The sequence below is a fragment of the Astyanax mexicanus genome, chromosome 1 (genome assembly GCF_023375975.1).
Source record: "Astyanax mexicanus isolate ESR-SI-001 chromosome 1, AstMex3_surface, whole genome shotgun sequence".
In the NCBI taxonomy this organism is placed as follows: Eukaryota; Metazoa; Chordata; class Actinopteri; order Characiformes; family Acestrorhamphidae; genus Astyanax; species Astyanax mexicanus.
In genome coordinates, this window is record NC_064408.1 from 98,061,650 (window position 1) to 98,075,048 (window position 13,399).

Consider the following 13,399-nt stretch of genomic DNA (forward strand, 5'->3'; position numbering starts at 1 on the left):
AATCCCAGGAGCTGCGGTTTGAATTAGCCTATAACCTGCGAGTGTGTGTAAAGACGCAGCCTGCGCTTCCAGAGACGCATCACAACGTTGCGGCACGTGTGTCCCGGAGTGCTGGGGATTGTGCTCTTTGACACATTGTAGGCTCATAGACACTCCAATGCTTAGCGGGAATGATAGGAGATGCAGAATGTGCCGTGGCCGGCGTGACAATATCTTAATATTTATGTCTTATTTATTTATTTATTTAGTTTTGTCTAATAATAAGTTAAAGCTGTGACATTTTGATTTTTTTTTTTTGTTCCTTGAAATTTAAAAATAAAATTGACAACTGCATTTAATCTGAGAACCTTGGAAATATTTTATGTGGAAAGAAGTTCATAATTATATTGGATAGATATGTTAACCACTAATACAGGTTTAGGGTTTAATGGATTAAAAATAATCACAATTTAAATCGCAATATTTCATCCAAATCGCGCAGCCCTAGTTTCTATATTGTAGAATGGTTTTAACTAATGACACTGTGGAGGACTAAGTGAGATCTAGACAAACTTAGAATAAAATTCACAGAAATAACTGCTCACATACTAGTAAAAAACAAAAAAACAAAACTCATATGCCTGTAAAGAACCTGCATGAAAATCGAGGGGGTGGTTCACTATTGTGTAGCACTGCTCGCACAAACATAATTTCCTACAGAACAGACAGAGAAGCTTTTACAAAACAAGTGCGGTGAACTGATGGAATCAAAATACAGCTTCTTGGCCAGGGTTAGCAAAATCGGGCTGTGTTTAATGAAAAGAACACCTTGGAAACTGTAAAGAATGGGGTTGGATCTATCATTTTTTAGGGGCTGTGTCACTATCAGTGGCATTGGAAATATTTCATTGGTGAAAATAAGAATGTATTCCATAAAAAAAAAACACAATTCTGTGATGACAGTGTCAAACTATCTGTTTAAAATCTGGAGCTGAAACAACGATAGCTTCTACAATAAGATAATGTTCCAAAACATGTCTCAAAACTACATGACTTTTAGCTGCTACAGAAATTGTTTGCAAGCTTTAAATCGGTGATTTACATCAGCGCTGACCTAGTGTGCACATTTTTACATAGGTCACATTATTGATTTTGATATATGTATGTACAGTATGTATGGAAAACGATGTGAATATCTACCTGGAAGAGCTGTTTGTTTAAATGTGAATGTTCAGGTCAGTTGTAGTTGTAATGAACATTGCCAGGACTTTATCCTGCCATTACCCTAGTACAAAGTCCAAACAATGTCTGAGACAGCATGTGTTAGTAGAACATATATTTTACAGGAATGTTGTGTCTCCTGCCTGCACTGTAAAGGTGCTGCCCCTGTTTGCTGTACATTTTCCAGAGTATATATATGTATATAATGGGTGCCCATATTTTTGCACAAGATCTACAGCCATGGTAGTACGATTGTAGCTGTATATTAAAATAATTACTAAGAGTATCATTGTTGTTTCTATTAATAGAAACTTTCTGGATAATATTTTGAAAATGTATAAGAAATGCTTGTAGAACGCACTTGGGTTCTTTTCATTAAAAGTCAAGGTTTTTAAGATGGTAAACAGAACCCTTTCTTTTTTTAAAAGGGGACATTTCTTTAGGGAAAGAACCGAAATCTTTCTGTTGCATGTTCTATTGAGAGTAATATCCTGTAATACATATTCAATCAGAAGTACAAGTACGTTTTGATCAGTTTACTGGTCACAGAGGGTCTGTTAAAAATAGGAGTAGTGTTGTGTGTCAGCATTTGACTGGTGAGGGGGCAGTGATGCATCATAATCTCCTTTATTTGCTCGGCCCGCTACAGCTTTGTATTGTCTTCCTCTCGCCCGCCTGCAGAAAGTTAAATCCCCCCTCATTCTCCTCGTTCTGTACTTCAGTTGAAGTTCTTCTTGTGTAACATTTCACCTTTAGTTCTCATTAGCATTTTTAGGTAAACTTTTTAGAACTTCTCACAAACCATGCGGCTTCTCCAGGAGCAACAGCGGCGCTTAAGCGGCACGAGGATAAAATGTCTCCCAGTTCACCCGAGGGACAGGCAGGCTCCTGGGGAAGCGAAGCACGTTCAAAGAGGAAGGTGTTGTGCCAGGGGGGTGGCTATGCCAGACTGAGCGCCACGCTGCTGAGCCTGTGTGTCCTGTGGTTATACTCTCGCAGTCGGCTCCGGGAACAGATACAGCGCTTTCAAAAAAATAAAGAAATAAATAAATATGTAAAAATAATAATAATAACACCGGCATCAAATCATGTAAATATGAAATGTAGGCAGCATCCTGCCACCAGCGTCAACATTAAAAGGAACAGATTGAAATGATCCTCAGGGGTAGTATCACCGTGGTAGGTGATGGAATTTCACTCCTTCATCTGTTTTCTCATTTTTTTTCTATTTGCTTTGTTTATCCGCACATTTATTTATATATTTACGCTCGCTGGAATAAGTCAAAATAAGGAGCGGTGATTTATTGATGTCAAGTTCCGTTATTTTACTCTCTGATGACTCCTTATCGTTTTTACACTTTTCATAATCTCCAGCTGAGCTTATACAGTTATGTAAACTAGCACTCTTTTTTTCCCCTTTTAATCTTCAAGCTGTAGAATTACACTGACTTTACAAGAGAGACGAACTTCCCTGTATGGCATTATTTGACCTTTCGGTGTAATAATCCTGCAAGATTATTCCTATAAATTAATTCCCAGCACGGAGACACTTTATAAGATGCAAGGGGCTCAAGCCGGGCTGACTGACGGAAGTGCGGCGTGAGCTGTAGCGACAGAAATAAATCTCTTTTATTTGCCAGAAGTTAGTGTATCAGTGCTTGTGAAAGTGAGAAATTTCACTTTCAAGAGCTTCTGCTTTGTGGGCGGACACAACTTCTCCCCCCCTCGTCTTTATTGACTTTTCCAGGTTCTGGTCGTCTGTTATTAGGGAAGCAAACAAATCAATATACTACACTGTGGCCAAAGTGCAGACAGAAGCGCTCCAGCCCACTGTCGCTACCAGTTCCACCAATCATCTCTCCTCCAGCTCGTCCTCGCCGGCCACCCCCTATTTGCATTGCAGATCTGCGGAGCGAGTTGCACAACAGTTGTTTTTCGCTCATTAGTCACATAAATCAAACAGTAGCGCCACCGCAAGTGTGCCCGTCTGGTATCGCTAAATGCAAAGCAAAATATTATTTGAGATGCATTTGATTTCTAAATTGATTCATATATATAGATTAATGTAATGTCTATAAAAGAACTGGAAATCATTTTCCCATTTTCTGCTCTCTCTGAAAGATGAACACCACGCATTAACAAGTTTTCATTTGCTTAAAACTGCGCATGCGGTCACATCTGGTTCGTGTTTTCCTGCCCCGGGTGTCTCTAGGGTCGTTTTCATTGCATGCCAGGCCCGAGCTGTCCTTATGTTTTGATCAAAAGCAACAGATCCTATTGCAAGGAAGTGCTGCTGCTGCTGTAGTGAGTGAACATACCCCCACCTCCCTCCAGCAGCCCCTCCCCATTAACCCCCCTACTCTGCCTCTCAAGTCGTCCCCAGCTGGAAAGTTTTGACATCTGCTGGTTTGGGCCACGGCAGAGCAGCTGTCAGCAGCGGGGAAGCCTCATTCAGGAGCAGTTGGCGGGATGGCTGGGTGCCAGCTTGTACCATCTGCACGCCTGACATTTCCTTCTAATTAACAGAAGGGTTAATTGTTCTGGCAGGCTCAAATGTAGTGTCTAACATCACCCAGGAGAGAACACGCACAAGTGGCAGAGTGGTGAGGTTCCGGGACGGCACGGTTAATGCCGCCTGCCTCCGCTGCCATCACACGACGGTTAACAGTTGCCGATTGTTTAACCTAGTCGGCAATAAGGCTGAGGTGTTTTTTTTTTTTTCCCTTCCCTTTTTCCACCCCCTTCACTGATGAATTATGCCAAGCTGCTGTAATGATGTAGAAAGAATTGGGTTTGGAGTGGCAAAGACCACTGCCTAGGGGCAATTGGGAGGGAACAATTTGCATGTTATTACTGCATATTCATAACTAATTGTGTTAGGCTTTGCTAATAGAGCAGAATGACAGTATGAAAAATTGAGAAGCCGTTTTTATAGCCAACAAAGCGCACACCCGCCTCTTTTGTCCCCTAAATCTCCAACACCAGGCGCTGAGTGATCATTAAGACACTTAGTTGCTAAATATAACAGGTTCTATCATCTGTCAGCCTGACGTGATGTAATTTATTAAGTGCTCTAATTTTATCTTAGTCTATGGGAGCCATTTTTTTCCACCGCTTACCACGGCATGTTATAATGGAAATGTTGTGAAATTGTGTTTCAGCAACACATTAACTGCTAACATATGGGAATATTTGCCACAATAATTAGAAGGCGTTTCATGTTTTACAGACGTAGGCAGCACTTCATTCCTCTTTATCCAAATAAATTGATACATTGATATGGAAAGTCGATGTTGGCTATTTTTCTTGTGCGTATGTGCTAAAGCAGAGACATTTCTGTTCATACAAATGTTAAAATTAGGACAGAACAACCTAATTAACCTTACAGTAAAGTTGCAAATGCAATAAATATAATAAAACGCTGATACTTTAGTGCAGTATTCCATCGTCACCTAAATGTTCTGCTCTTTTGCAGTTCAATAAATACATCAACAAAAATATTTTTTTACAAATAAAAAACAAATCTGACTGTTTGACCTATGCATTTTAAATGCTTTAGTTAAATATCTTCACACACTGATGTTTTACCATATTAGGTGAATCCCTTGTTTTTCTTGATTTTAAAAACCTATACCATCAAACACCATATTTTAATTGTTTTAAATTAAGTTTAATTAATTATGTGAATATTCTTGTTTTTGTAAAGCCACAATAACCAGTCAATTTACATTTATTCATCTTCCTATTCGGTCTACATAGCAGTTTATCCTTTTAAAAATTTTTAAGGAGTGTTCACACTTCTTTTCTTTTAATCGAACACAATACGAAGGAGCCAATCAGAACAGAGTTTTATAGCCTGTTTAATTTTAAGGCACTTGCTTTGATCCATGGTCTTGGAGTACCCCCTGCCCTGCATGTGTATTGGCTGTTCTGATCCAACACACCCATTTCAACTAAGGAAGGACTTGTTATTCAGCTGATTAACTGGATCAGGTGTATTAGCAGCAGGGGAATCACACATTAATGTACAGGGCCTAGGATAATTCTAGACCCAATGTTCTTAGTAGTCATGTCAGAATGAGTTATGGTCTTTTTTGTACTTCAGGTTAGAGATGTCAGCAGTGGATCACAGAAAAAAAAATTTAACACAAGAAAAGTAGCACAATACATTTTTTTTAATCGAATTACAAAGATTATTTCGTGAATAAACAAGTGTGCACAGTGTCAATAATGCAAAGCATTACTTTTTGTATTTGTGTGTATATAGAAAAATGGAAGCTTAAAGAAGCATGTGACTGCTTAATAACGTCTGTTAATTTTTTTTTATAAAGAACTCTTGTAAATACATATATATATATGGTTCTGTAAGCACCAAACAGATTCCACTATTGTTATTGGTCAAATTATTATTTCTCAGTAGTACAGAAGAGAACAAATCCTAGGACCCCCAAAAACCCTCTCATTCTGCTTCCCCAACAGATTAGTTTCAAGTCAGAAGGAATCACTGCACACTTGCTACAGCAACCCTTTAAATAAAGGTGGAAAATGTTAGAACAAATAAGGCTAAGTTTAGGTTTGACGACTGGAGAATCAGAGGATAATTGTAGCTCTTAAAGGCTTGCGGTCGCCTCAGAAAATAGAAGGCGTCCAAAACCACTGTGAGCGATTGTATAATGTTTTCGGGATGCTCGTGCGACGTGATAGATGTAAGCATATGCGTGTCATGATGAATGATTAATTGCGTATCATGTTGGCATCAGAGGCGGCGTGACCGCCGATGTGCTGACATGCTGGGGTGTGTGTGGTGTATTGTATTGGGAGAGGGGGGTGCACACTCATCCACGCACACACTCACTGTACTGATGGGCTAAATGGATGCCCTCTGGGTGTGGGAGTCAATTTGCACGCCTCCCTTGGCCCCTGCATCGCATTGACTGGCTGTCAGGACTCTGTGCTGAGAAGGATCCAGGCCCCAGAGTAAAGAGACAGGAGCCTTTTACCCAGCATGGGAGAGGCCTGGAACAATCTGCCAGGAGAGCAGGCTTTTTCTTTTTTTTTTTTTTTTCTTTTTTTTGTGAAAATGTCCCAGAGAGGAAATGGGACTCAAATTGACTGCAGTTAGTTACCATTCAGAAACCTCTCCTCTATTCACTGTTGCGCTTTCAATTTCAAGCCCATAGCTTCAGAAGTCCATCCCCCCAGATGACGGATACTCGGCAGCGGCGCCAAAGTGCTCAAATATATCACATAATTGCTCGTAATTGAAACAAATCTGCGCTTTTCCTCAAAATTGGCTCTCCCCAAAAAAAGGTGGTGTTGCAGAAAAAGGGATTCAAAGTGTTTCGGTAATGCTCGTAATTTTCCAGCTGCAAACTTTTTCTTTTTTTTTTTTCCAGGCGCAGCAGAGTGGAGAATTTGCAGACTTGAGAACTGTCCGTGCTTTTGTTTAAGCTCGGGATCAGACTTGCTTTGAGCGGCTCCTCAGATTGCACTTGTACTTTCACAAATCCTCAGGTGTTCCTTTCCCCTCTCTCTCTCTCTTTCTTACACTCTTCCTCTCTCGCTCTTTTGCTTTGCGATGTTTCGAAGCGTCGCTCCTGCGTCCCCCGGTGTTTCCTATCTGATCTCTCTGCCTCCCTCACACGTCAGTTTATCTCTTTTCACTTCTGATGGCTCAGGACGACAGCCGGGGAAAAAGAGATGTTGAGGCGCACGTGGCGGCGTTTTCTTTAAAGCTAACATTTACATATCTAAATATAAGGGACGGTAGATTAGGAGGCGCAAGGGGGGGGGGTGGGGGGTGTTGGGGGGGAGTGTTATATATTTATTTCATTTTTCCCCCTCTGCAGCAGAACATTAAGCAGGCAGTATTTATGGGTTGTGGCTGGGATATCAGTTTGCGGAGTGGTTGATAGCATGGCGCTTGACAGCTGTCGCTAGCAGCTCGGCAGCGCTCGTCAGGAAGCCGCCAATGCCTGCCTGCACTGTCAGAGAAGTTTAGTGTTTTGCGGTGCTGTGTTGGAGCGGCTTGGGGAGCCAAGCCGGGACGCAGTGTGTGTGTGTGTGTGTGTGTGTGTGTGTATGAATGCGAGGGGGTGTTCGCTCTTGAATGTGTGTTTGTGGGTGTGTGTGTGTGTGTGAGGAGTGCAAGGCTTCCTCACCCTTCAACTAACACTCTGTCACTTCAAGGCCCTGCTCTCTGTTGGCCTACCCCACCGGATCAGCTGTCCAAAACCTGCCAGAAAACTCCAGCTCCAGCTTCCGCCACTCGCCTGCTTATCACTGCTGATGAGCGCCCAGCACCGTGTGTGTGTGTGGGTGAGAGAATCTGTCCTGTTTTATTGTTTCTGACCACATGCTTCAGACTAGAGGGCACTCGCATGTGATGCAGAAAATCCTGCCCTTTGCCTAAAGAGAGGGGTCGCATTCAAACTGCAAATGTTTTATGCAATCTGGGTCATCCTGCAGGTCTCACATTTTTTTAGACAGTATAATATAGGTCTGTTAAATATAATATAGTTTTTTTTTAGACTATGGCTGCAACTAATGACTATGTTTCTGTATAAACCATTTTAAATTATTGAGACGTTCTAACAGGGTGATAAGATAATTGTTTCCTAAATGAGTAAAAAAATATTTTCCAGTACGAGTAAACTCCACACTTAAACATCTTATTTTTTGTTTATACGTAAAGTCAAACTTTCTCATGCAAAACTGTATCTAGTTGTAGAATTTTCTACAAAAAAAGAAAAAAGAATGACATTGTAATAAATCAAATATCTCTAACTAAATATTTAAACTAAATCTCTAGACAGATAGTTTGCCATTATTAATTACTAAAGTCTCTAATTAATAACATCCTGTCATTTATCTTTTAGTAACTAATTCTTAAATAATTTGTGAAATATGTTTTTTTTACTGAACAATTGGTCAATTTTATTTTCAGATTGTACATAAGTAATTATAAGTCTTGAATAGCTCTATTGTATATTAATAAATAATATTAATAATAACTCAAAACATTGCTTTGCCAAAATGCACACACTTAATTTTAATGCACATTCATTCAAGAAAAGTTTTATGCCTTTAAATAATGGGACATTTTTGTTAATTGTTTTTTTATTTTTTTATTTTTTTATGAAATGTTCACACAATGTAAAGAATAGCCAGTATTTTAGAATTTATACCAAATTTGATTAATAAGGTTTAGCTATGGCAGTAATAAAAAGTAAAAAAAAAAAGCTTTCACTGTTCTGTCTGTACTCCACTACGATGTAAGTAGTTCTTCTGCTCATGTTTATCATATTGAAATAATCAAGCTGAGTAAAATCCTGGTGAAATTTGAGATGTCAGAATGCACTGACTCGTTTCCTAAAGATTCACAATCAAATTGAATCATGGGGTCAGAGATTTGCACCCTTATTAAATATAGATGTAAATTGCCCAGGCTTGGCTTTGAGCGAGTGCACTTTATCATACCGGTGCATCAGCTGCCATATGGCTTTATTTATCTATGCACCATATGTGTGTGTAGAACCTGTCAGAGCTGCTCCAGGTGTGTGGTTGAACAGAGCCCTCCCTGGAGAGTGACAGTGTGACAATAATGATGCAGCTTGGAGACACAGAGGCCACACAGAATTAGGCTAGTAAAGAATGCTCCACTCACTGCATAGTAATTGTGGCACTCACCAGGGGGGTTCAGAGGAGAAAAAAAGAGAGGGAGAAAGAAAGCAGAAAACTATACAAAGTGTACAATGCAGATAGGGAGCTTCATTAAGACTTTCTCATTAGAGGCCCATCACTCCTGAAGCTTCAATAAAGCCATGTAGGTGCCATTAGGAATAGAATAGTGTCTGGAGCAATTTTACTCAGACTCCAACAAGCACAGCTAATGGTTTCTTACAAGGGGGTGTGTATATTCTTTACTTCTATTTTTTGTACGTTCTGTTTGTTTTTAAAATTATGATTGTTAACCATACTGTATATTTTAAGAGCATGTATATATATATATATATAATAAAATATATATCATGGTATTTTACAATATTTTACAGTACATACTGGTAATATTTATTACAATATTCAGTGTTCCACAAAAAAACGCAATATGATCAAAAACGGTATATTGTGTATCTTGTGTTTGTTTGTTGTTTCTGTGTTTCTACTTATATACACTGTATTGTTTTGTCCAAAAAAATCAAAAGGAATAAAAATTAAGTTTATCCTGCTTTTGTTAAAGAACCTGTTAGAAGAGATGTCAACACGTATTTAGACTGTATGTTGAAAACGTTTAGTTTCTCCTTTTGTCTATACTGTAAATTCTAGAGTTTATGTTCTTCTGCTGTACCTCTTTAATTTTTTTATTCTACTTTCTGTTTTGTTTTTATTTAAAATATGTGTTCTGTATAATTTCTAAAATGTATACTAAATATATTTTTTAATGTACATGTCAGATTTTTGCTTTTTATTTTTAGAAAAGAAATGCGTCTTAGCATCTGTATCTCTTCTCAGTCTTGAAATACTGGTGTTGTTCCTGTTCTGAAAGTTCTTTAAAAAAAAAAAGATCTGTATGAACTGTCTTCTATTAGCAGATATGTTGCAGAATATATTGCAGGACATTTTTTACATTTTGTCTGTTTTTACATTTTGTATATTTTGAACTTGTTTTGGAATCATGTGTGCTGTTTTATTTTTGTTTTCGTATGTTAGTGTTGATTTTTTTTTTTTCATGAATATGTAATGTGGAGCGAAGTCTGTATTTTTTTTTTCTCTCTCTTTTTTTTTTTTTTTTTACCTTATGACCCGTGCCTTTTATCTATGTTGTACATATGTTTGACTTTAAAATCTGAATGTTATTTGAACTTTAAATACTTTCTAGGGTGTGTACTTTAATTAAACATGCTTGGTCTGAAATATTGGTTCCGTTTTTGTAGTACTTTTATTCAGGAATGTTCTAGATTGTGTCCACACACCCAACATGTTTGAGTTTCAGGTGATTTTCTAGCATTTTGATTTGTAAAGGTTCTAGGTTCTACAGAGTCTATGTCTATGCTGAACATGTTTGGTTTTGGATTCTGGGTGCCGTGTTTTTGTCTTAACGTGTGTTTGAAATACCTCAGGGGCTGCAGGTTGTGCTTAATATTCTCTGTGGCCTCCCCCTTGCAGGCAGAAGCCAGGGGACCTTATGAAGGCTCAGGTGGAGGATCTGCGGAATCAGCTGAAGGCCAAGAACGGGATTATTTGAAGTCTGCGAGAGGAAATTAAGATGCTTTTGTTCCACAGTGCCCAGAAGAAGAATGAGCTACAGCATCTACAGACTGCCTTTTTCCCCCTCATTTCCTCCCCTCCTCCTGATTAAATGGAAGCAAGGTTTTAGGTGCAGCAGACACGATATTGCTTGCTGCGTGTGCCCTAAGCTTTGCATGTGTTGTGTATTAAACAATGCTCCCTGCATGTGACGAATTGCAAACATTGTGTGCCCTGAAGGTTTGAAATGGTATTTGGAGCTAAAGCAGTGCTTTTTTCTGTTTCCCCCTCTCTCCCTCTTTCTCTCTCTTTTTTTAAATGCTACTCACTTCAAATTAAAACATACTGCTGTTTATTGTTTGTGGTTTGTACATTTGCCAATTGATAGTTGTGATAGGCATTTATATAAACTGTGTTTTGCAGTGTGGAGTTTTTGATAAATCTATATGAAAATCAAGGCTAACATTTTTTTTTTATTATTCTTTTTAACTCTAATTTTTAAAAAGTTATTTTATGCTTTTGATTCCCTAAAAAAACTTTACTTGTTTAGGCAAACACATTCTTAACCCATCAGTTAGTGGAATTGCTCTTTGCTCACATGCACTGTGCCATGTGTGTGTGTGTTCTTTCAGTTGTTGGAGAGGAGGAAAGCCGTGCTGCTTCTGCAGAAGCTGGAGCCGGAGACGGCTCAGATCACCAGCATAGACGTCATTGACGATGCACACTCCAGGCTTGGGGTAGAACGCTGGGAAGCAGCAGCCTCTGATGTGGAGGTGAGCACAGAACGAAGATTTTCCACATTGATATGTCGGTTCTTCAGGAGCAGCAGCTCGGAATCTGGCAGCTTTCCATCATTATCAGTCAGCTCCAATCTCTCTGCACGTTTACATGGCCCGTCCGCTTCTCTTAAGGCCTTTTGTAATCAGGCAAATGGCCAGGCATTATGATCTCACCCTGCCCTGAGCTCACAGACGCACTGATGGATGCCCCGTTCATGACTGATGTGAATATTTCTATTTAATTTTGCCTGTGTGCATGTGTGTGTGTGTATTATAACAGGCCAGGATGGCTGCAGAGGTTCTGGCTGAGGTGGGAAATCCAAAAGCAAAACAAGCAAACAGACCCAAAGAGCAGGTTAGTAAGAGTGGAAATTGTGTTCTCTGATTTTATGTTTCAACTAATTTTACACACTCTCTCCATTGATACTCAAAAAAAAATAAACTTTTACTTTGATAAAACATCTTACATCAACAACATAATTCCCCAAAATGAGTAAAATAAAATACATAATTTATTGATGATTTAATAAATTTTCCCTATAATTGAAAAAAATAAATTCTCACAATTGTATTTGTATAAACAGTTCATGTTGTCTCATGAGGTCATTCTGCATTTAATAGAAAATAATGCAGCAAAATTCAAGCAAAATGTCACAAAAAGTGATTGATTTATTTTTACCTAATTCACAAAATTGACCAGGCTGTTGACTTAAATCAGATGTTTTGCTTTAATTTGGCGTAGATCATATATTTTCAGTTCTGTATTGAATAAATCGATTTTTTATAACTCTTCTCTGATCTCAATAACTAACAATGCATATCAGACTTGCACCAGTGGCTGGATCACCTGTCAGGTACCAAGAGTTTTTAGTGAGCTAAAAAAAAAAATAAAAAGCTACAATGCACCAGTGAGCTGGAATTCACTACAGGTAATGTTGAAGCTCAGCTTGCAGGGATCACTGAACCATTTTTACACTTTTAGTTTCTAATCACCATCCGAAAGCCTGTGATTGTTTTAAATGAGTTTTTTAAATAAGTTTATCTTTTTCTTATTATTTTAAAATTTAATTTGTTTTATTTTTATTTTTTATGTATTACTATTTCTTTTTCTTTTTTTATTCTTATAATTTAGATTTTTATTCTTATGTTCTTAGTTCATTGTAATTTATTTTTTTTCATTTCTTATCATTCTTATCATTTTACTTTACTTTTATCATTATCTTTTTCTTTATTTTATCTATTGTAAATGTTTTACTTTTTATATGTCAATTTGTTTTTATGGTCTTTTACGGTCCATTTTTTTCTTTTTACATCCCGAGTGAAAATAAAGTTGATTAAAAAAGATTTATTCAAATCAGATTTAAAACACTTTAGTAAGTGGTCCTGGATTGCATGTGTTTTCCATTCGTAGTAATGTGACATGAATGTGAATCTTTAGTTAGGATTTTATGTGTCTTTTTTCTGCAGGCAAGAGTTTAGTGCTGTTAGTGCTGAGATGGAGACCAATGTCCTCATAGAAAAGTCTGTTAGCTCAGCATCCATCTTTGCAATGCTGCCAGAGAGATATTTGCAGTTATTGAATACCAGTCTCTAATCTCTGTTAAAGGAGAAAAATGATACAGTTTGATATTAAATTCTCATGAAAAGCTTGTAGCGTTTGGCCCAGAAATGCAAAAAAAAATGTATTCTGGCTGCTGCACTTGTCCAGATCTCCACATTGAGGGGGGGCTTCCACCAAGCATTCTAGCAAGCTGACTGGCTCTTTCAGTTGAAGGATGGGACTCTGTCCATAAACAGACACCATGCTGAGTGCTGCAAACAGTGACCATTGCGGACAGGAACAGGTCTCTTCCATTTATGAGTGTGACCAAATTCAATCTGAGAAAAACATTGGAATTGTTAAATTTACATTCGTCTCCAATTTGAGTTATATTTTGAAGTAGTGTTTCAAGCTTAAACACTAAAAATATGTTTCTGAAAGATAAAAATAGATCAAAAAAGGTTATAGGAAATTATGTTATAGATGTTTTATTATGTAAATCCCCACAAATGGCCCAAGTAGAGTTTTGAAGACAATTAAAATGCAAGGAAAATGTAGCATATAGGCCCTTTAATGTGTAAATGATGTACACTAAATGTAATGCTTCGTTTCCTTCACTATAAGCTTTTGAGCG

At 38.1% G+C, this 13,399-nt stretch overlaps 1 protein-coding gene across 1 annotated transcript in view; it reads left to right on the plus strand.

Moving 5' to 3' along the window:
- LOC111191774 (uncharacterized) overlaps nucleotides 1-13,399 on the plus strand; it is a 98,059-nt gene that overhangs the window by 9,627 nt on the left and 75,033 nt on the right. Inside the window, exons 3-4 of the mRNA XM_049475939.1 lie at nucleotides 11,079-11,219; nucleotides 11,506-11,580. Of these exons, the coding sequence (XP_049331896.1) occupies nucleotides 11,079-11,219; nucleotides 11,506-11,580 (216 nt within the window). The remainder of the gene's footprint in view (nucleotides 1-11,078; nucleotides 11,220-11,505; nucleotides 11,581-13,399) is intronic.